This window comes from Mustela erminea, chromosome 10 (genome assembly GCF_009829155.1).
Source record: "Mustela erminea isolate mMusErm1 chromosome 10, mMusErm1.Pri, whole genome shotgun sequence".
In the NCBI taxonomy this organism is placed as follows: domain Eukaryota; kingdom Metazoa; phylum Chordata; class Mammalia; order Carnivora; family Mustelidae; genus Mustela; species Mustela erminea.
The window spans coordinates 56,998,738-57,021,795 of NC_045623.1; the positions used below are offsets into that span (position 1 = coordinate 56,998,738).

Genomic DNA, 23,058 nt, shown 5'->3' on the forward strand with positions numbered 1-23,058 from the left:
TCCCTTGATAGGATACATTCATTTAAAAAAAAAATCCTACAAATAGATACTTGAATGTAAAAGGGAAAATGACAGAGATTCCTTTCAGTACTTTCAAAGCAAGTGTCTTATTTCAAATATCCTTTCCTTCAGTTTAGCATGCATCCTAATTCCAGATTTTCTTTAATACATGAAAATTAAATTAGAGGGCCTTTGTACATTTGAAGGGCCATGCTCATCTAAATGACAGCTGGTTACAAGAAGGATCAAGGCAAGAATCCTGCAGCCTGGTTCTGTACACATGTGCACCAGCAGACCATCCACTCTCAAGTCAATGAGGAGGCAAGGCTGACAATTTGCATTAAAAAGGATGCGGCAGTTCCCTTGGGAAATAAATGGGGCTATGTTCGTAATAAAGGGGCAGGCAGAAGAGGCTCTGGGAGGGGAGAAATCATGTGGGCTGAGTACCTTTGACTGGAAAAGCTCCTAGTACGGGATGACCATGATGACAACATATGAAAATTTGATCCCAGGTCAATTTAAAAAAATTCCTCTAGGCAAAGTTGTGTGATCAGTTTACAATGTATGCCTATTGCCATCCTTTATCTACTGGTCTAGAAGTCCTCTGAGAGAGCGCAACTTACTCGCTTGGAACTTTGTGTTATTGTTTGTGCTTCGAATCAGCTGAAATGCCTTTTGAAATCCCACCGCATGCTGGGTAGGGCTGTCCAGAGACTTGACACCACTAACGAAGGTGGACATCTTCCTTTTTGTCTCACTGGTGGCTGGAGACAGGAATGTCTTATAGCACTGGTCAAGCGAGCACGTCCTGACTGTGTCCGCCACCGTCAGCACGGAGATCTGGAGGAGAGAAAAAGAAACCTTGTTACCCTAACACGTGAAGCCTTTCTTATATTCTTGAAGAACCCAAGGACTGAGATGGCCTACCGAACAGTTTCTGAGAGTTTAAAAATAAATGCCCAGAGGCATAAATCTATCAGATTTGGAAAGGATTAGTTAAGGACTGGTAAGGGGGAGGGGCCCTAGAGATTGTCATTCTGTTCCCAGATGAAGTTAGCAGTATGGTGTGTATCCATAACATTAAAAATAACTATCTCAGGGGCGCCTGGGTGGCTCAGTGGGTTAAAGCCTCTGCCTTCAGCTCAAGTCATGATCCCAGGGTCCTGGGATCGAGCCCCACTTCAGGCTCTCTGCTTAGCAGGGAGCCGGCTTCCTCCTACTCTCTCTCTCCCTGCCTCTCTGCCTACTTGTGATCTGTCAAATAAATAAATAAAATCTTTAAAAAAAAAAAAAAAGAATACTATCTCATAATCTCATACAGAGAAGAAACTTAGCAACTACTAACCATCTTGGTTTTCCATCTGGAGGTGAGGGTAAAGGCACAGGGTGTGTGATTTAAGCAACTAATCAGTCAGTAAAACCTTAGGAGTTGGGAAAGTCCTCCCCAGGCAATAGATTATCATTAGCTGTAAACACACCTGTCTCTGAAGTGTCCTAGAGATTAGCAAACCTCGAGAAGCCTTCCCTTACCCCTCACCTCTCATAAATCTTGAGATAAAGTCCAGCCATCCACCAGGCCCCATGCCCTTGTCCCTCTCCTCAGCATAATTTCCACTGTGAAAGTCACAGCTAATTGGAAGCCTTCACAGGAGCCAGGAAGGAAGTACAAGACTCAGCTTGGTGGGGTGGTTTTTGTTTCTTGTTTTTTGTTTTTTTTAAGAGATTTGGAGCCAGAGTGGGCAGCTGCTTCCTCAAATGCTAGAATAAAAATGAAACCACTCTCTTTTCCCCAAAGTCATTTTAAATATGGATTTAAAACTATTGTGCCATCAAACACAAGGTAGTTCACAAAAGACATTCAAGGAAGAGCCAATGCCACGGGGCTCCCTGGGGGTACCGGTCACCTTGTCGTGCTCGTCGATGGCACTGAGGATGACCCGGGCAGCGTCCTTGGCGATCTGAAGCTGGGTGTCCGTGACAGAGGCCCCGTGGTCCAGGATCACTACTATGTGCTTGGACTGCGGCCGGACCGTGGAGACGTAGATAGGTCTAGAAAGAGGGATGGAGGAGGGGGAGAAGCTCTCTGGGGTCAGTCCTGCTATTAGGTCAAAGGACCTCAACCCAATGCAGCTGTGAACACTACAGATGTGCAGGCATCTGGTGGCCAGCTCTTTTTCCAGGGATGGCCCAAGGATGGAGAGCAGCCGGCAAGGAAAAAGAACACTGGCACGGTGAAAACACAACCTCGAGACAACAGCTTGTATCTATAGCACAGGGATTGGTACTTCAGTTTTCCAAAGAGTAAAGTAACCCAGAGGAGGTTAGAAGAAGCCAATCCTTTAGCATGGGACTCCCGATCTTGGGGCTTGTGGGTTTGAGCCCCACACTGGGTATAGATTACTTAAAAAATAAAATCTTAAAAAAAAAAAAAAAAAAAAAAAGGGCAACAAATCCTTGGGGAGGCTGGCCTTTTCGGCACACTTGAAAGTCAAAGCTGGAAGCTGTGCATGGTAATACCACTCAAGGTTGCCTGATATTTCGCTATAGAACATAGAACTTGGTGGCCTCTCAGACTGCAGAGAGTGCACAGGAAGGAGAGGAGGGTCCGCTTGCCAGCGCTGGGTCTGCAGACGTACAGAGTGGGGCTTTGCTAAAACGGAGGCGGCCTGTAATCTGCAAGCGTGCTGAGCAGCTCTGAATAGGTTTACTTTCTCTCTCTCCAGACAAAGGCGACTGCTTAAGAGGGCCCTTTCCTTTCTATACGGAAGCAATTCATGCAGGTCAGCCACCAAAAGGCCCCATATCGGAGCATTTAAAACCATGCCATCAAATTTGTCCAAGCCTGTGATAGCCACTCTTCTTGCCAGGTTTTTGTTTGCCAACATTCAGAAAAGGGGGTGGAGGGAGGGTGGGGAAGGTCCAACGGAGAAATGCCTCCCATGAAAAGCGGCCTTCTGCTCATGTGCCGAACAGGAAGGTTTGTGAGAAGGGGTTTAATGAGGTCTCTCTTCACAGTTTTAAAGCTGGAACAAATTAGGGGGAGCTTAAAAAAGGAAATCAGCCTCAAGAGAATTCTCTCCTTTACGGACACCCCTAAAACACTAGATTTTTTTATGAAATGTTAGATGCCAGTTGACTCAAAAAAAGCCTAGGCATGAATTAAGGAATAAAACAAAGTACAAAAACAAAACAAAACAACCAAACCCAGAAACAAAACAAAACAAAACACAAAAAACCCGAACTCTCGAAATCTGGCCAACTTTACACTTTTATTCTCAAGCCAAAAGTGCTACATTAACACTGAAGTACCACTGTATTTTCCCCCAATCAATACCATTAAGCCAGTAGGGAAATATTAATAGAAAGAATCCAGGAGAGATGGCTACGGAAGTGGAAGAGAGAACGGGAAAGAATGAAATCTGACGATCCCAACACTGGCAGCCGTGTCAAATACTGAACCTTCTAGGTCCTCAAGGCAAGGTGAATTTAAGGGAAAAAAAAAAAAAAAAAAAAAAGGCCTATCTCCTTTTCAACTTAACCCACATCAATGGAAAGCAGAGGATGTGTTTCTCACTGCTACAGTACACCGTTAAACTGTTTTAGAGGGACGCAAAAACAGTAACATGAAATGTACTGCCTGGGAGTCAGTCCCTACAGCATGACTGGTATCCACCAATTCTCTCTTGTGGACTCTGAAAACCTATTCCTCACTTTGAAGGACGTGGAGAACTTGCAAAGGCCTCTGAGGAAAGCACTCAGGGAAAGTAAAGAGATGGGAACATCAATGTAGGAGGGGGGGAACCTGGGTCACTTAGCCAAGGAAGACAGCGCTGAGGGTTGGTTTAATGCAGGTTCAGGGTGGGTGTGCACGAAACCTGCCACGTGCAGGTGAGTGCTGATTTGTGACAAGGTCCAGCTTGTCTTTTTGGACTTTCTCTCACAGGTGATTCGTTAATACCATCCAATCTGTCTTCTTAGAAGTAAATGCAAATTAGACGGTTCATGACGTCTTTGGCCTCTCCTGAGATAACCTGGACCAGACCCAAAGTCATGGCTTCTGGCCCAGTTTTTAAGACACTTAAGTCTTCACCAGAGAATGTCTAGGGAGGGAACCAAAGAAACCATACCAACAACACAAAGGTCCTTCTAGGAAAAGGCCAGGAGTAGTATTTTCCTTGGGGAAAATTTTAGACGTAATTTAAAGTAATGATAAAGAGAGACTAAAGTGATAGTTACTTTGGACTTCAGAAAAATGGCACGAAAAATGAACACCCTCTATCTACTAGCTCCAGATTTTCTGGCATCGAACACCTGACACGGCAAAGGGAAGCTGTAGGGATCCAAAAGGGAAGTATCTTTGCCTAAGGGGTTCTGTAAATTGATGAGTCTTGTCAAACAAATTAGCTCACCATTACTGCCCTTCTGGCTAAGCGGTACAAACTCTAGTTATTTCCGCGAGAAGAGCAGGATGTTCATCATCTTTGATCCACTGTGTTCTGGGCAACCTTAAAACTTCTGATAGCTGAGACTGCATGCACATTTCAAAAAGACAACCAAGCATGTTATCACATAAAGGAAAGCTGGGTATCACTAAGTCCACTCTGAGATGTGTAGGAGTCTTTTCGGACTGCGCTTAAGAGACCATATTATCATTCCTGTCTCCCCAAAGATGCCTGAAGCTCAAAACCACTTGGGTGTCTCCAACCATTTAATTTCTTTAGTAGGTCCCTTGTTAGGTACTTACAGAAAAACTCTGAGCGTTATCACTTGCCCTTTCTAGCATCCACATATGCCAGATGGTGAAATCATTCCCGAATACATTTGAGAAACCACAGCTTGGAGGCACAGCCATGTGTGTAAACAAGGAGTCCCTGGTTCATACAGATCTCTGTTAAGCAGTAATTAACACTTGAGCCAGCCAACGTACCTACTACGATGCTCATAGCTGCCCTTACACCGGAACTTGTGTGCTGGGAAAACGGTGAAAATCCCTTCTTCCGAGCTGAAATACTGCCACTTAATTCCAGGGTTGGATTTCAGGTTGTCTGCAAGAACTGGAGGAGTGGGGAAAAGGAAACGTAACCACCAAATCCACAGGTGCAGGCAGGCCTGGCTCCTTCGGCATCTGTTCTGCATAAACTGCTTGTAGTACAAAGAAATCCCACTAGATCGAAGGCTGTAAATTTTCCACTAAACATTTTCTCTCTGTCCCTTAAAAAAATACCCGTGAATAGAAAAATATAATGAATGTTTCAGTCAAGAGAAGCTATTATTCTTAACCTTGTATGGTGACACTCTATGTCCTGGAATATTTTTTTTTTTTCCAGCTGAATGATTCATTTGCACTCAGCTCTCTCTTCAGGAGGCTGATCCCCGCTGGACCAGTTTACACTTGCTGGCTTGGAGAACATTCTCTAGTTGTGGAGAACGGTGCCGTTAGGAGGCCCGGTCTCCAGGGGGACTAGACCTGTGACCTTGACCTTGCTCACTCCACAATGAGGAAATCAGCATAGATGGTACCTGAAAGGCAGAACCACGATCACTCAGCAAGAGCTCCTGGAATGTTTCCAATGTGCCAGCAGGGGGACAGAGGCTTTCCTTCATGGTTGTTCATTTAACCCATGAAACCACCATAGGACGGAGGTCGTATGATTATTCCCTACTTTGGAGTTTGGAAAATACACTCAGAGAGCTTAGAGACTTGTCTAAGGTTTCATCAGTAAATGACCAAGTTGGGATTCCAGCCTAGCTGTGCTGGTTCCTAGGTTCTTATCATCACGCAGTATTGCCTCCCTGGCATATACATGGTATCCCTGCCACTAAGCTGTGGCGGGAGGGGCAGCCACCTTCCTGGGGGCAATTCTGTCCCCAAACCTCCATGAAGTCTTACCCTCACCCACAAGCAGAGTCCTCTCCCTTCTCTGATGCCCTTCCACTCTGTTCCCACCCCGTATTCTGTTATGAACCATGCACTTTGTGTTGTGTCCTGCTCTACATGCTGCAAGATCTACGCAGCTGAGCAAAAGACAAGCCTTATTGTGATAACTGATATACCAGAAGACTTACAGAGTAGGAAATGGGACAGAAAGCAATTTGGGGAAGAAGTGTGAGTGAAGGCAAAAGGCAAGTGTGAGGTAGATTTGATAAGGTACAGAAAGCTCTGAACGCCACGCAGCCATCCTTGAGTCTGGCTCGGAGGTCGGCTGATGTCTGCCATGGCTGCCCAGGAAAGGACCCTGGCCTTGCCAGCCATGCGGGCTCTGTCTCGACCCACCCAACTCTGCTGCTACCATGCAAAAGCAGCCCCGGACATCGGTGGGTGAGCGGGTGTGCCAACGATGGCGGATCTGCAAACATCAGCGGCAAGCTGGATTTGGTCAGTGGCGTTCGACATGAGCATTCATCCTCTGAACACACCGGGTGAAATATACCACACGGGGACTTGAAGCTTGTCCGGTGCCTCCTGCTTCCAGCAGCTACCCTGCCAGATGCACATGGAGGAAGGGTAGCCTATTTTTATCCTCACAAAAATCCTAGGAGTAACAAAGCATCATTTCCGAGTTATGGACACAGAAGCCGGCTCCGACTTTTCTGGGCTCCCTGAGGTTTCATAGTGGACAGGAAGGCAGTCAAGCACATAGCATGTGTGACTGAGACACGGGTCCCCACTCCACTCGGCCAGGCCACCTTATCAAGGTCATTGCTTGGACCAGGGCAACCACATCCTCCCGAGACATCTGGCTGATGTGATTTGCACATAAACATGGAGGCAGCTTTTTCTCTGAGGGTCAAAGCCTTAAACTTGCTGTCATGTTAGCACCACTCTTCAGGCAGCCCTGCCAAGCCTGCAAGAAACAGGCAAATGCTGCCTTTGGAAGTAAAGCTCAATGACCTCATTTAGAAGTAACATCTGTAACAATAAACAGGTTACAGTGAGACTATTAAAAGGGGGAGCCAATGAGAGCAAGAATGTTTTAAAAATAAATCAGAATTCATACGGTGCATGATACATTTGGTCTCACCACAAAAGATCATTCTGGTTCCTTATAATCATCCCAGCACCACAGCATTTAAGTGTCAGGCAAGGTTCCTCAAACTCTCCTGCTGAGAACTCCTTTGGCATCTGATTAAATTTCATCCATCATTCGGTACTAGCAGAAGATGATGGATACGATGGTAATGAGGACCCCAGGGCCCAGAAGCAATCTATCATGGCAGTGTGCACCCCATGCAGGCCCCTCTCTGACCTAGACGTGGAGGTGAAGGACAGCCCTATTTTCCACACAGGCACAGGCAACCCAGAGGCGGCTTCCCCCAGTCCTAGGAGTCAGTGAGGTGTTCTGGATAACTTGGGCTGGGGTCTTGCATGCTTACTCTTCTCAGCAACACTGGACACCATCCAGGAAAAGGCTGGGCATACGTCCAACCTGTCAGTCCCTGATGCATAGCATTAAGCTTTAGGCTATCAGTGGGTAGGGCCTGAATTTGTCTCCCCTGCTCCGCACACCTACCTCAGACAGATACACGTGAAGGTGGCAATGAATGGTTTCTTCTTCACTGGAGCTCATCCCCAGATGGAAGCCACCACACCCTCTGAAACCCTCCAGCATCTTAACCTCTCCCACCTTCTAGTTAATGTTACTGTTGTTCGCAACTTTTCCCTCTTCCATCCCTAGACTCTAGAGATCCCTGAGGGTGAGATATGGGCTTGGGTCACCCCTGCGCCCAGGGCAGAGGTGTGTTCTATTGAGGTCATGGCACAGGCTCCGTGAGAGCTGCAGGGACATGCGGGCTGGGAGGGTCTGCTCAGAAGTACTCTTTCTCAACCATTAGACTTGTGTTTAATAAATTATAAAATCTTCATCTGATGCTAAATCCAGTTAAAAATAAATATGGTGACTCAATATAGACCAGTGATAATATTTTTTTAAATTTGTCAGAGAGAGCGAGCAAGAAAGAGAGAGCTCACAAGCAGGGGGAGTGGCAGGCAGAGGGAGAGGGAGAAGCAGGCTCTCCACTGAGCAGGGAACCCCATGTGGGACTCGATCCCAGGATACTGGGACCCGAGCCAAAGGCAGACGCTTAATGACTGAGCCACTGAGGCATCCAGAGATCGATGATAATTCTAAATAGGTTTTAAGGGGAGCCTGGGTGGCTCAGTGGGTTAAGCCTCTGCCTTCAGCTCAGGTCATGATCTCATCCTGGGATCGAGCCCCTCATGAGCCTGCTTCCCCCCTCCCTCTGTCCGCCTCTCTGCCTACTTGTGATCTCTCTGTGTCAAATAAATAAATAAAATCTTTTTAAAAAATAGATTTTAAAATGATCGACACTCCGTTCTCTCAACACCACTGCCAATACAACAGGTACAGAAACAGGTAAGTGGACAGAGAAAAGGCTTGCCTGTCGGATGGTTTTAGGGGACTATCCATATCAAAATCAATTGTATATCTTACACATGTGAAGTTTATTGCTTATCAACTACACCTCAATAAGGCTGATTTGATAGAACAGTGAAACTTACTGTGAAACTTACTGAGCACCATATAAACTAGTTCTATACATGGTATGCCGGCTTTTCATAATTACCTCATGAGTTTGTTATTATACCCACTTTATAGATGCAGAACTCAACTTGCTCAAGGCCCAAGCCATGATTTGATCAAGGTATCTCCCTCCAAAGCCCTTGCTCTTTCCAGAACACTACAGGGCCTCCACAAGGCCACTAAATACATGCTGAATAAATTAGCAATCAACAGATAAAAAAACACACCCGTTATTTCTTGAGAGGCAGAGTAAACATATACATTTGTATGTTTCAATCAAAATGATCAGTTCCATTAGTTTGTAAAGACACAGTGTGAAGAAATGCAATTAAGAGGACACTTGACAGAAAGAAAGGCTATAGCAATTGAATAAAGGCAGAGGCTAAAGTGAGCCTTTAAACTGGTGAGAAAAAACAAATGGCTGAACTGCTAGTACTTGGCAGGGACCAGCTGACAGTCCAATGTCATGGGGGTCCCTCCCGACTGACCCCACAGGCTGGCTTACCTGGAAAATGGCACGCACACTGTAGCTCAGAAGACAGAGTCAAGTTAATTAAAGCACTCATGACTGAGTAACACCGAACCATAGAAAGCATATTTTACATAATAGAAGGAGTTTTTATGTGACTATGAAACTATATAGCTGAGGCCCCTTAATTAGTCTGGAGGTGTTTAACAGATTGGAGGGAGCGTTCACTGTCCATGTGAATAAACATAAGAAAGCCAGTTGGACACAGGCCCAATGTGGCTTTGCACTTTCTATTTAATTAGGGTTGGCACTTTGGCACTGGAAGGAATAGCCTGATAAATCAGGATAGACTGGGAATAGGAAGCCTAGGTTTTGGTCCCATTTCTAAGCCTGACAAACTCTCTGACCTTACATGGACTCACCATATAGCATCCGAAGGCATCTTTCTAAAACGGCAATCAAATCCCACCACTGCTTTGCTTGAAACCCTTCACAGGTTTCACACTGCACCCCAGCTAGCATTAAATCCAAGCCCCATAAGGCCTGGCACCATTTGGCCCCTCCTATGCTCCAACCTCACTTTCACCCTCTTTAACCCACTACGCTGTAGGTCAAGGGCAACCTCTTTCAGTTCTGCAAACATGCCAAGCTCTCCACACAAGGGGATCCTTAGACCTGAAGTAATTCTGTTCAACTTCTCAGAGACCCCCTTCCCTGACCACCCTTGGTTATTATCCTCTCTAACAGCACCCAGCATTTTCCGTGACAGCAAAAATTGGTAATAGTCAGTGTACTGACTTCTGTGGCCATGGCTCACGCCTCTCACGCAGACTTGCTGCAAGTTCCATGAGGGCAGGAGCCAAACCCAAAAGCCAAATTCACCACATTCCCAAAGCCTGGCGCATGCCTGGTTTTGAGGATGCACTGAGTCAGCGCCTGCCAGAGGAGCCAGTGAATGGTGACTTTGGTTAGCCAAGGCTCATCACCTCTGTCCCCCATGAGATGTCACCATTTCCTCATCTCTAGTCTCTGAGTGATGGATTTGGACAAGGTATTTCTGAAGACCCTTCAGAAACCAGAGAGAAATAAGAAGGCTAAAGAATGAAGGTCAATAGGAAGGAACAAAGCACAAAGATTTGCAACGAGAAAGAGCCAATTTCTAACTGGCTTTGATCAAGTTTGTGCAAGAAAGGGAAAAAAGCAGGAATATTCTTACTTCCTAGTAAGTTTAGAATAACTCCGTCGGTCAGCACTAGGAGATTATTATCATTACTGACCCAAGACTAAACATAATGTACAAATGGTACCAAGAAATGTTTAGAGAGAATGACAATTTCATATTGGCTTTTAACTAACGAAGAGGTACCTGTGACAACTCCTTGTTCTTTAAAGGCAAGCTTTGTTCCCCCTGGTCTCCTTCTGTGAGCCTTCAGCAAATTTACTCTTTCTCTCTTACAGTTCCTATGCTAATTCTGACAAAGACAAAAAACTTCACAACATCTACTGGCTTATTTTTCTGCAGCCACAACACACCAACTATAGTTGGAAAAGCAGATTAAAAAAAAAAAAATGTGTCTTTAGGGGGTGCCCAGCTAGCTGAGGTGGTAGAGCATGCAACTCTTGCCCTTGGGGGTCAAGACTTTGAGCTCCATGTTGGGGGTAGTGTTTACTTAAAAAAAATGTGCCTCCCCCCCCTTTTGGGGTATTCTTTGTTTCCATTTGTGTCTCGAGATTCACCTGCATAGTGCATTTGGCGAATTCTAACATATGGGCCCCAGATCCCCTGGCCCCCAAATATTTCCCTTCCGATTTCACCATCTACATCTGACCAGTTCTTAGATCATCAGCCTCTCTAGCCAAAACAAAACCATGTCCCCGACATCCTTGCTTGCCCTCTATAATGCTTACACCACTAGGCTGAGAAAGAGACGACTGCAAACTGCTTGTAGCTGGGCTGGGGCTTTGGTTTTGCCTCATAATATAACCACCAAAGGCAGAAACACATTTAAAAAAAAAAAATGCTCTGTAGTAGAAAGCTTGTCGCCTCCCACCTCAAGGAACTCTGGCCTTCCTGACGCCCAGCCCAACACCACTCAGCGAAACACACAAAGCGCTCGACCTCCCGTAGCTTGCCAAATATAAAATACAAGAGCTGTCCTAAATACACAGAATGGCAGACACACAAAAACACACACACATTCCCTCAAAAGATCAGAAGTTACATAGCGCCTTTCAGTAATATTCTGTGCAACAGCAATCATTTTGGAGGGGAATAAACATTTGGAGGACCCCAGACAAAATTTCCGGCATTATACTCTACGCTGCACCTTCTAATTCCTACTCCCAGCCCACAGCCAGAGGACCACCTTCCCACACATTCTGAAGGAGCTGAATTTACAGCCCCCCAGGTACTGTGCGTACTTCTCAGGTGTGGTAGGCATACTGAGTATTTGCCTATGTACCAGGCACTGTACTATGTTTTTTATATACATTATCTCAGTTAATTTTTTTTTAATTAGGTAGGTTTAATTTATTATTCAGGAAACCAAAGCATATAGAGGTTAATTTTCCGAAGTGTATGATAGCTAAGCAAGAGTCAAAACAGGCGGAGCTTTAGCAAAAAGATATTATTCTCATCTTAGACCTAAGCATATTGACTCTGAAAGGGAAGAGTGGCCTAAGCTCTGACCCTTGAATGGGACCATGTAGCCCAGTAATCCTTCCACCACAATGACCATGCTAGCTCAAGTCCATTGCCAAACTTAGATTAATGACAGCCGGCCCAGCTAAACCCACTGTTATTTACTTCAGTCCAATTCTAAAGAGAGAACTTCCTCAAATCTCAGGTTCTGCTCCAAGCTCATAGCTCCTTATGTCCATTCTAGGTTATCTACATAATGCAACAATTACCATTCCATTATATCCTCAATTCTGTTAAGACAGCCTGGACTGTCTTAACAGTCTCTGTCTCTGTCTCTCCTGGACAGAGAATTCAGGATCAACTTCTGGGGGTAATCCAAAATCAGAACAGGATCTACTACTCGATCCTCTTCCTTTTAATAGACCACTCCCAGAGGACCCAAAGGACCAGGTGATCTTCAAACATTCATGGAAAGGGTAAGATAAATTTAACAGAGTTCTCTCACAATCAGCGTTTTTCTCCTCCCACAATCAGCTTTTGAAACCTATAGCTTCCCAAGCTTTACCAAGGCAATATTCTGAGTTGCCAAGTCTGAGTTGGGGGTCAAAGAATAGGTATTTTTTGACAAAGCACTCCAGAAGACTCTGACGATCACCCAAATTGGGGACAACCGGCCAAAGACGTTTAACTCCACTGTCCCATCTATTTCCTCAGTTTTATCTTCTTCCTGGACTGTTTCTCTATCTTGAGCATATAACCATTTTCAAGTTTCCCTGACTTATAAAATGATTAGCGATAACAATAAAACTCTTCCTTTACCCCATCTCTTCTTGAGTTATCAGGGACGTTTCCCCTTTTTCTCGGTCAAGTAATTTGGAAGAGTGGTCCACACCGATTCTCCACTTCTTGTCCTCTCATTTCTCCCTCATCTAGCCAATTTGCCTATTCCATGGCCGCCTCTCCCTAATCCCACTTTTGGATTACATTTAATAGTCTACCTGGTTTTCTCCTTCTTTCAGGCCAACTACACTTACATCCATTTTCCACAAAACTCTCTTGCTTGCGCTGCTTAGTCTGTCAGTTGGCTGACTTCAAGCTTAAAACAAAAACAAAAACAAAAACAAAGCAAAACAAAAACCAAACCAAAACCCAACTCCTCCATCAAATACAAGTGGTTAAAATCTGCCTTAGTGCTACCTTCGTTTCCTGTTATTTACTGCCCTCTTCCACAATGATCCTGGACTGCGCTGGCTGCACTTTCACAGATTTCTAACTGGGAAATGTATTTACCTCAGGCACATCACCTGGATAATTCCCAATGTCTCTTAAGATGCAACCTTACAGGGCGCCTGGGTGGCTCAGTGGGTTAAGCCGCTGCCTTCGGCTCAGGTCATGATCTCAGGGTCCTGGGATCAAGTCCCGCATCAGGCCCTCTGCTCAGCAGAGAGCCTGCTTCCTCCTCTCTCTCTCTCTCTCTCTGCCTGCCTCTCTGCCTACTTGTGATCTCTCTCTGTCAAATAAATAAATAAAATCTTTAAAAAAAAAAAAAAAAAAGATGCAACCTTATAATCTGGTCTAGTACCCCCACTTACCGTGATCACACATCACTTAAGATGCTAATAGTAGTTGTCTGCTGACTTTCTCCTTCCCTTCCCTCCCCTCTGTACATCCGTATAGTTAGGTTGTGAGCTCGGAGGGTAAAGCCTCTGTCTTGATGATCTTGGCGCCTGCCACGGTAACTATTGTATAGATGTTACATGAGAGAGGCTCTTTATGAGAAAGAACAAGGAAGGAGTCGTGGTTGGTTCTGGGTCTCAAGCATCAGCACTGTATAAAATTAAGCTGTTAACCGACAAATACAACATGAGTAGAGGAGGCGGTCTGGGTTCGAAGTGTCGAGGATTATGGGTTTGATTTTAGACACACAGAGTCTGAAGTAACAGGAGCAGGATACAGGGATGGAGACATCTCTTTGTCCTCAGCAGTCTACAGTAGGAGGCCCACTGGACTGGGAATTGGGACATACCGTTCCGTCATCTCAATACCCACCATTTGTTGTCTGACTTTAGGTACATCGGTTAAGTGCTCTGGGCCTGCTTCTCGTCTACAAAATAGATGCTTGTCTCTGGTATCCATGGAAGACAAAGGGATAAAATGGCTTATGAGGTGCTAAGAAGCAGCAGATTGATTCTGTGTACATGTGTGTCTGGACTCAGCACAGTTTCATGCAAACACAGAATGGTACTATTCACATGCACAGCCTGTGCCACTCTATATACCCGAGATATTTATGCATACCAATTTGCCATGAAGCCACAGAAACCAGGGCTACCTTGCAAGCAAATCACAACCACATTCTTTTCTTTCCTATGGTCCTTCAAAAGCCTTGGTTCTTCCATTACAAAAATGAAACAAAAGCAACAAGAAAATTCTAGTTTCAGGGTACCTGGGTGGCTCAGTGGGTTAAGCCTCTCCCTTGGCCTCAGGTCATGGTCTCAGGGTTCTGGGATGGAGCCCCACATCGGGCTCTCTGCTCAGCAGGGACCCTGCTTCCTCCCTCTCTCTCTGCCTACCTGTGATCTCTCTCTCTGTGTCAAATAAATAAATAAAATTTTTTAAAAATTAAAAAAAAAAAGAAAATTCTAGTTTCATTCATTCATTAGTAAGTATTTGCTGTATACCTGCTATGCACTAGGCTGGAACTTGACATGCAAAAAATAAAAGGAACAGAGGGTCAAGTAGATATCCAAGATAAAAACTTAAATTTTTAAGAATGCACTATAGAGTAAAATAATAAAGAGAGCTAGCTGAGGACCCCAACTCAGCCTGACTTCTGCCACTGTTCAATCCTTCTGCCTTCCCTTTTCCTACAGGCTGCCAGTCTCCATCTCAACATGTGCCCTCTAGCAAACCCAACCAGTACAACAGACAAAGAATTCTACCTGTCAAGTCGCTGGGCCCTGAGGAATGAGCAATATTTTACAAGTCAGAAGAGGCAGGCACTATATTCTAGGATAAGACAATAACATGAACATGAACTGGGTGGCTCAGCGGGTTAAAGCCTCTCCTTTGGCTCAGGTTATGGTCTTAGGGTCCTGGGATCGAGCCCCACATCGGGTTCTCTGCTCAGCCAGGAGCCTGCTTCCCCAACCCCCCTGCCTGCCTCTCTGCCTACTTGTGATCTCTGTCAAATAAATAAATAAAAATCTTTAAAAAAAAAAAAAAAAAGCATGGAGGAGTGACAGACATTGAGGATTTGAAGAAATGAAAGTGACCCCGTGAGGGGAGAAGGAAGAAGAGGAGAAGATGGAGTTGAAAGGCCTCCACATTTGTCTTGCAGGTGAGCCACAGAGGTTTTTGGAGTTACAAAGCAGGTATTTGCAAAATACCTACAGTATACAGGATATATTGAAAAAGAGAATAAAAGCAGAGAAACCTTCTGGGAGGTTTCCATATTGACTCATCTTCTAGAAAGGTCTATGAACTTTTCCTAAGTTTATGGCCTTAGCAGTAGAGAAGACAAAAGGGATTCAAGACACATCTCTGAACTATGGAATCTGAGCCAAGTTCCCCTTCAATGAAGAGCGGACAATGAGACCTATGTCACAAGTCAGCATGACAAGCAGGAAGAAGGACACACAGTAAATGCCTAGTGAGGTGACTGGCATGTAGTAAAATATTCACTCACCAACACTCTGGTTTGATCACTGACTTAAGGAAGTTCCATCTGCTAAAACCTGGAGAAGCCATGGGTGGGAAAAGGCAAGGGAGAATTCCCAGTGTGACCAGGTTGGAGATACTGTTAGTGGGGACAGTGAGCCCAGACTGCGGGGAAGTTTAGAGAAAAGTTTTCTTTTCTATTTAATTTTTGAGGTAGCTACAGAATCACCACAGAGACGTGTGTGTCTTAAAGTTGGCTACTCAATAAATAAACTCATATAGGGGGGCACCTGGGTAGCTCAGTGGGTTAAAGCCTCTGCCTTCGGCTCAGGTCATGATCCCAGGGTCCCGGGATCAAGTCCCACATCGGGCTCTCTGCTCAGCAGGGAGCCTTCTTCCCTCTCTCTTTGCCTGCCTCTCTGCCTACTTGTGATCTCTGTCAAATATATAAATAAAAAATCTTAAAATAAATAAATAAATAAATAAACTGAAATAGGCCACAGCTGGAGAGACAGATCTGGAATTCCACAGCATGTGGCAGGAGCTGAGGTGCTGGCTACACTGAGAACATTTGGGGGGGGATAAGGTTTAGAAGTGAGGAAGGTGGTTAAGAGGACATGTGGGGACATCTATCTGAGGACAAAAGGAGCTTAAGAAGAAAAATGAAAAGGTCTGAGCAGAGAAGTAAGAGGATAAATGGCACAGAATAATTTTGTAGACACCAAAGGATGACAGAGCTTCAAAAAAGACGTTTACCATCAACTACTACAAGAAGGTCAGGAAAACTGTGGAGGGGTCACTTGGAATCCTTCTGGAGGGCAGTGATAGAGTGAAAAATTGGGACAATCTCAATGTTGAACTGGAGTGGACTGATTAATTCAAGGACGTTATACAATCACTACCCCCAGGATCTAGATATGTATTTATTTACATATATACAAAGGAATGTCCAGGATACATTTGTTAACTACAAAAACATAAAAAAAAAAAAAAAAAAACAAGGCTATATCCACTATAATATGTAGTATGAGGGAAAAAATATGTATGTATGAGAGATTATATGTGACTAATAAAATCTTCTGAAATCAGTATTACAGGGTTGTTGTGACAAACTATTAAAAAAGACTAGGGGCGCCTGGGGGGCTCAGTGGGTTAAATCCTCTGCCTTCAGCTCAGGTCATGATCCCGGAGTCCCAGGATCAAGCCCCGCATCAGGCTCTCTGTTTAGAGGGGAACCTGCTTCCCTCTCTCTCTCTCTCTGCCTGCCTCTCTGCCTACTTGTGTCTGTCAAATAAATAAAAAAATCTTAAAAGAAAAAAAAAGACTAAACTTTGAAGTATCTCATATTATAGAAACAGAATTTGAAGAGATACTTAATTTTGTGTATACATGTGTACACACAAACACACACACACACACAAATGTAAACCAAATCCCATAGCCTCAATAATCTAGATTTCTAAGTGAGTGAATAGGTTTTAGATGTTATATGAATAATCACCACATCTCTTATGACACTAATGCAATCATGAAGCTGGGGCAAACAGGCATAAAAACAAACCAGAGATTCCTAGGTTGGCTGATTTTTTCCTTTTATTTTAGGTTTTTAGGGACAACACAGCTTTTCACTGCCCTGGCATTAGCATACGGAACAGGTAATTTTCATGGCATTTGAAAGCAGAGAGAAAAACCTGTAACACAGAGCCCATCTTTGTTATTCACAGAAGGAAGTGATGAAGCCATTGAATGTAGCAGCCGTCTCCAGCCTCCAGTGCCCACCTGTACCTCCTGCAGCATTTACCGTTGTAACATGACTTGCAGATGCCCCTTACACCCCGTGAATCCTGGTTCTCAGCGTAGACTGCAACGCTACCAAGATCGAAGTTTGCAACTTCAAATGATGTCTTTAAATCAAACACAATAAAGAAAGTCCAGGCACTTTTTCTTTCGGCAAGAAAGACTAACTCCCATTCCACTCACACCTCAATTGCATAACTCAAGAGAGCAAGAGGCAACTTTCCTTGGACTCTTCAAATACATTCTCTTTAGGGATCAGGCTACGCACAAGAAAATAGCTCAGCAGGAATTAAAAAAAAGAGAGACAGAGAGAGGGGGAAGGAGGGAGGGGGGGAGAGAAACTAGGGATAAAAGCAGGAAGGAACCTGAGCAAAACATTACCAGCACCATAATGTAACGTGTGCACTGTCAAATGCCAGTAGTTTGAATGGAATCAGGGACAAGGAGTCAATTTAGAAAGTCGAGATCTAGCAGGGTTGGGCTAAAGAAAAAGAATACACATGTGTGTTGGACAGATGGACACATGACCTAGTTTTGGGTAAGTGAAGCTAAGAATGGTTTACAATTTATGTGAGTCTGTTTCCAGCTAGTCTGAAAGGCAATCTGAAACTGTGTTATCAATTAGGGACCCATTGATGGATTATATACAGTCTGAAAGCCTGAGGCTGGACGTCTTACAGATGTAAATATCAGACATGCGATAGCTCACGAAGTACATTAATTCTGCTCTGAAAGGGGGCATGAGCTGGAGAGGAGGAAAGGGGGGAGCTCTGAGGTCACCCTCCACCATCTACCACTCCTCTTATATTACAAATGACTGCTCAAGAATGTGGACTTTGGGATGCAGCCACCGCTTGGTGGAATGTCACACGACTTCAAGTACAAGCGAGTCCATTCTCAAATACCTGAACAGGGCCGAAAACTGCTTGTAAATCCAGCTACGTCCACTGTGCCGAGAACAACTATTGTTCCGTAGGATGTGATACTTGACACGTGCTTTCATAAATAACAAAATTCAAGATCTGATCTTTAACCATATACCTCTGCCCTCACCATCTCCTTCCTCCCCTCCTCCTGACTTTTCAGTCTCTCCCCCGTCACAAGTAACTACTGTAATAAAACAACATTTTGTCAGGATTTCCAATTACGTGTGCGCTGAGTTCTACTCCCGAACCTCATTTATAGAAGATAACCTTAATGTAATGTAACTAAGAGGTCTGCCTCACTCTCAACTGATGATCTTGCTTCCTAAGTCTCTGAGGAAACAAAATCACCAAGAACAGAATGTCTCTGAGCTCCTGACACGACACTTGGGTCCTTATGGGTGGCCCGGCACCCTGGCTCTTCCTTCCCTCTTCTTGTTAAGCATGAACCCTGTGCTTTTGGACTCTCTGGCTGGAATCCCACCATCTCTTGCCCGATGAAGGAAAAGGCTCCAGTCATGTTCTCTCCTCTTGCTCTTGGGTCTTTAGCTTTCCTCTACTGGACAATTCCCTTTGGTACATAACCTTGCTGTAATTTCTCTCAATTTAAAAACACGCTCTGGACTCCACATAGCACTCTAGCTTTCCTTTCAACAGACCCTGGGAGTTCATGTACTTACTGTTTCCAGTTCCTCTAGTCCCTTCTTAAGAGCCTGAACTAACCAGGACCATTCTACTGGTCATTCTACTGTTACACCAAACAACCCTGTCAAATTCATCAGTGACCTCCATGTTCCTAAACCCAATGTCCGTTTTCTTAGCCTTTGTCTTACTGGGCCTACTTAATCCAGCTGATCTCTCCTGGCTTCTTGAAATATTATACAAAAAAAAAAAAAAAAAAATACTTTTTTGTATTTCACTTGGATTCAAGAAGATGACTCTCTTGGTTCTCCTACCAGACTGACTTCCTTCTCTCAGACTCCCTCACTGCTTCCTCTTCATTTTGGTGACCCTTAAGTGCTACAGTGTCCCAAGACTTCATCCTGAACTTCTTCTCTTTTCTGCCCATAGCCACTTGCCAGGTGATCTTTTTGGGTCTCGTGATTTAAGTATTACCTGTACCCAATGAATCTCAAATGTCAGTCCCCAGACTCCGGACTCATATATAACCAACTGCCTAGGAGACCTTTCCACGTGGATATCTAATAGACATCTCAAACTTCAAATTTCTACATCTGAAATGTTGACTCCCTGACAGCAACCAGTATTTGCCGTCATAGTAAATGTCAACTCTGTCCTTCTCTTTGATAAGGCCAAATATCTTGGAAGTCCTTCCTAGCTCTTCTCTTACATATACTCCTCACCACCCTTCAATTCACCCGCAAATCCTAACGGTCCTACCTGCAAAGCATAGTCAGAATCCAACCACCTCCACTGTTAGTACACTATTAATGCCACTGCCACCTGCCACCTGGATTTTGGAATAATCTCTTACATGGTCTCCCTGCTTCCACCATTGCCCTGATGTAATCTTTTTCTTGGCACGGGCAGTCCATAAGCCTTTTAACCTAAGTCTAGTCAAGTGACTCTGCATAAGCCCATTTTGCTCCTTGGCCCCACCTCCCCTCCACCATGGTCTCCTGGCTCATTCACAGCAAAAGCTAAAGTCCATATGAGGGCCAGTAAAATAAGGCTCTTGGTGAGCCCCCAGCTGCCTCTCTGGTCTCTTCCTCTATGATCATTCCTTGTTCACTGCATCACAGTTACAGTGGCCTTCTTGCTGTTACTGAGCACACTAAACACTAACTCAAACCCTTTGCCTGGGATACATTTCCTCAGTTATTCTTATGGTTTTAAAATCCCACTTAATTCAGATCTCACTGATGAGCCCTTTATAAAGTAGTAAGACTCCTTCTTCTGCCTCCTTCCTCCCTCGGCTTCCATTCCCAGCCAAAAGTACCACTGTGTCTCATCCCTGTGTTACTTTTCCTCCACAGCATTCGCTGCCCTCAGACATCCAAGTTTACTTGCCCTTTTCTTTAAGATTTATGTCCCCCAGCTCCCAGAATAGAAGCTTTTTGCTGTTTACAGCTGACTTAGAACAAAGGAAAGTGTTTACCCCAGAAAGGTATACAATATGACTATTAATGACAGCGATCTCCACAATATACTCCCTAGGAACAACAAGCAGATATAAAACGAGGCAATGAGGATGGAACCCTGGCTGCAGCAGCTTCCAAATCCTCCAACATCTGGCCCACTGGGGCAAGGGGTCCTGACAGGACAGTGTTGCTCTGGCTCCCAAGGGACCGTGTACCACCCTCAGTGTGGCCCCAGCCCGCACTTTCTTACTGTCCCAATCACACAGCCAGAGGGCAATGGAACTTTGTCTGGAACCATGACATCTGACCGAGGGTTGATCAACCATCAGACAGGTCTCATGAAAGCTGCTGTCTACCAGAAAGGAGTGAAAATGCATTGGGAAGTAGTCCGTACTTCCTTCTTGCTTTATTTCCCCGTTTATAAAAGCAACACATACTTAGTTTAAAATCAAGAAAATCAGGGTACCTGGGTGGCTCAGGTGGTTAAGCATCTGCCTTTGGCAGGGTCCCAGGGTCCCAGGGTCCAGAAACTGGGCTCGCATCAGGCTCCCTGCTCAGTGGGGAGCCTGCTTCTGTCTCTCCCTCTCTCAAATAAATAAAATCTTTAAAAAACTAAGAAAATGGGTAAGGAAAATATGTCCCTATTTCACCACTAAAAGGTAACTATTAATGTTTATGTGTGAGCCTTTCTAGATCTTATGTATATAAAGTAGTAACGGACTATATTTTTTCCTTATCAGTTCATTTAACGTATTTTTAACTTCACAAAATGTGTATTTCTGGGGCACATTTGTATCTGATTCTATTCAAGGATTGTTATTTTGGGGTGCCTGGGTGGCTTGGTCAGTTGGGCCTCTGGCTCATGATTTCAACTCAGATCATGATCTCATCATGGGTCATGGGATTGAGTCTCGTGTCACTCTGTGCTCAGCAGGTAGTCTTCTTGGGATTCTCTCCTCTGCCCCTCCAACCCCGTACACAATCTGTCTCTCTAATAAATCATTTTTTTAAAAATTGCTATTTCAAGCTGAAGTCTTCAGACCCAACATGTCTTGTGTCACTGAGCATAACTGAGGGAAAGGTAAACACTGAATTGGGGAACTAGAAAATTCAAGTTCTGGCCTGTGTTCTGTGCCAACTATGCAATCTTCCATAATTCATTTCCTCTGCCCATTCCATGTTCTTCCATGCTCTCTTATTTATGAAAAATATTTTCACTGAACTTCTCATAGTTAATCCCACCTGCTCCAGATGGTCTCCAGATTCTTCAAACGATTAAAAAAAAAAAAGAATCCATTATGTATTGGTCTATACAAGATGTACCTGACATATTTAGGTTGACCTTAGCCAGCAGCTAAAGTTTTAATATCCTTAAGCGACAAAGCTTACAGTTCCTTTTTTCCAGACCTGTTACCTGGTTTGTGTATACGACTCCCAAAGGTTACAATTCTCCCCATTGACCAAGACTGATGGGGCTCTAAAAGTAAATATTCTGTTCCTCAGCTTCTCTAGGGTTTTACATGTCTGCAAGAGACCTGGAATTTGAGAAATACAGTCCTTTGTGTTTAAGATAAACTTTTATCTCCTCAGTAATAAGGGAAACCTTGGGATCCTTCTGAGTTTCAGATTTTTCCTTAGTACAATTTAAAGACTGAAACTGGTAGGTGATCTCTAAAGTATTTCCAGCTCCTAAAAGGGGAAACCGTGGTTCTGAAGCTCATCAACCAACAAATGCACGTAACAAGACAAAAAGGGTGAGAAATATAAACTGGAACACCAGGACAAGAAAGCAGAGATATGACGTCCCTTTGGAACTCTATATTCAGGTGCTCTAATAGTTATTTCTACTAAGTTTTAACAAAAGTGAGAACAAAAGTTCAACTTCAATATATAGCATCATGGCACTGTTTATTAGTAGAAATGCTCCCTTATCCTTTTTCCCGAAACACCAAAACAAACTGAAAATTACAAGTAGGGAATATAAATTCAATACTTTTTACTGCAAAGATAACTGGGTCTCCAAAATAATCTTTGAAATAACAAATGTAAAACCCCTAACGAATGAGATAATGAAGAATCTAACCATATGTACACTATATAGTAAATGCCCAATACAGGTCAGTTCTTTTCTTTTTCCTTTCCCTCTTTTGAGTGTCAACTTTCCAGAAATATCCAATTTTATGGATGCTATTTTCTCTTCAAATCTTAAAGGAAAATGTCTAAAGCAATACATTTATTCAACCTGAATTTGGTGGACCTACAGTTCACCTTTATAAACCAAGAGATTACTGACCTGAATTTAAATCTCGTCCTGGATTGAAGGCCCGGCTATTAACAGTGGTAGAAAGTCGATCGCAACTAATTGTTCTAGATACATTGGTATTAAAGTTCCCATCAAATCTGAAACAACAGAAGAGAATTAGCAATATTTATTTAGTGGTTAATGAATTTTAAAAAACCAAGGTAATTCATATTGCATATGAGGGAAGCTCATAAACATTAAGTTATGATTTAGATTTTAGAAGTTGAAAAAAATCACTTCAGAACAGTATGGGAAAAAATATGTGTTCTACAAGGCTTTAGAAATCAAGTTCAGTTCTAAGGAGATTAAAAAAAATAACCATTCTTTGATCCAATTCTCACTGTAATGAATTTGAGTCAGGTAAAATCATACAGAAAACAGGTTTGACAAAATTCAGACTTAAGCTCTGATGGTATATATGAAACAAGTCTTTATCTTATCTGAAAACCGTGAAAAAGAACAAAAATTTTGAGTAGTGAAGGAAAAAAAATGTTTGTGGAGTAGGAAACATCTAGACTTGATTCCCTGCTTTTTCACTATTAAATATATGACTCTAGACAAACTCCAATTTTTCTGAGCCTCAACTTTCTAATCTAAAGAAGAAATTTAAAAAAAAAAAAG

At 43.7% G+C, this 23,058-nt stretch overlaps 1 protein-coding gene across 1 annotated transcript in view; it reads right to left on the reverse strand.

Annotated features, from left to right (window-relative positions):
- CACHD1 (cache domain containing 1) overlaps positions 1–23,058 on the reverse strand; it is a 206,392-nt gene that overhangs the window by 54,494 nt on the left and 128,840 nt on the right. The window contains exons 4-7 of the mRNA XM_032303323.1: positions 22,429–22,535; positions 4,928–5,054; positions 1,905–2,049; positions 624–840 (exon numbers count right to left, since the gene is read on the reverse strand). Of these exons, the coding sequence (XP_032159214.1) occupies positions 624–840; positions 1,905–2,049; positions 4,928–5,054; positions 22,429–22,535 (596 nt within the window). The remainder of the gene's footprint in view (positions 1–623; positions 841–1,904; positions 2,050–4,927; positions 5,055–22,428; positions 22,536–23,058) is intronic.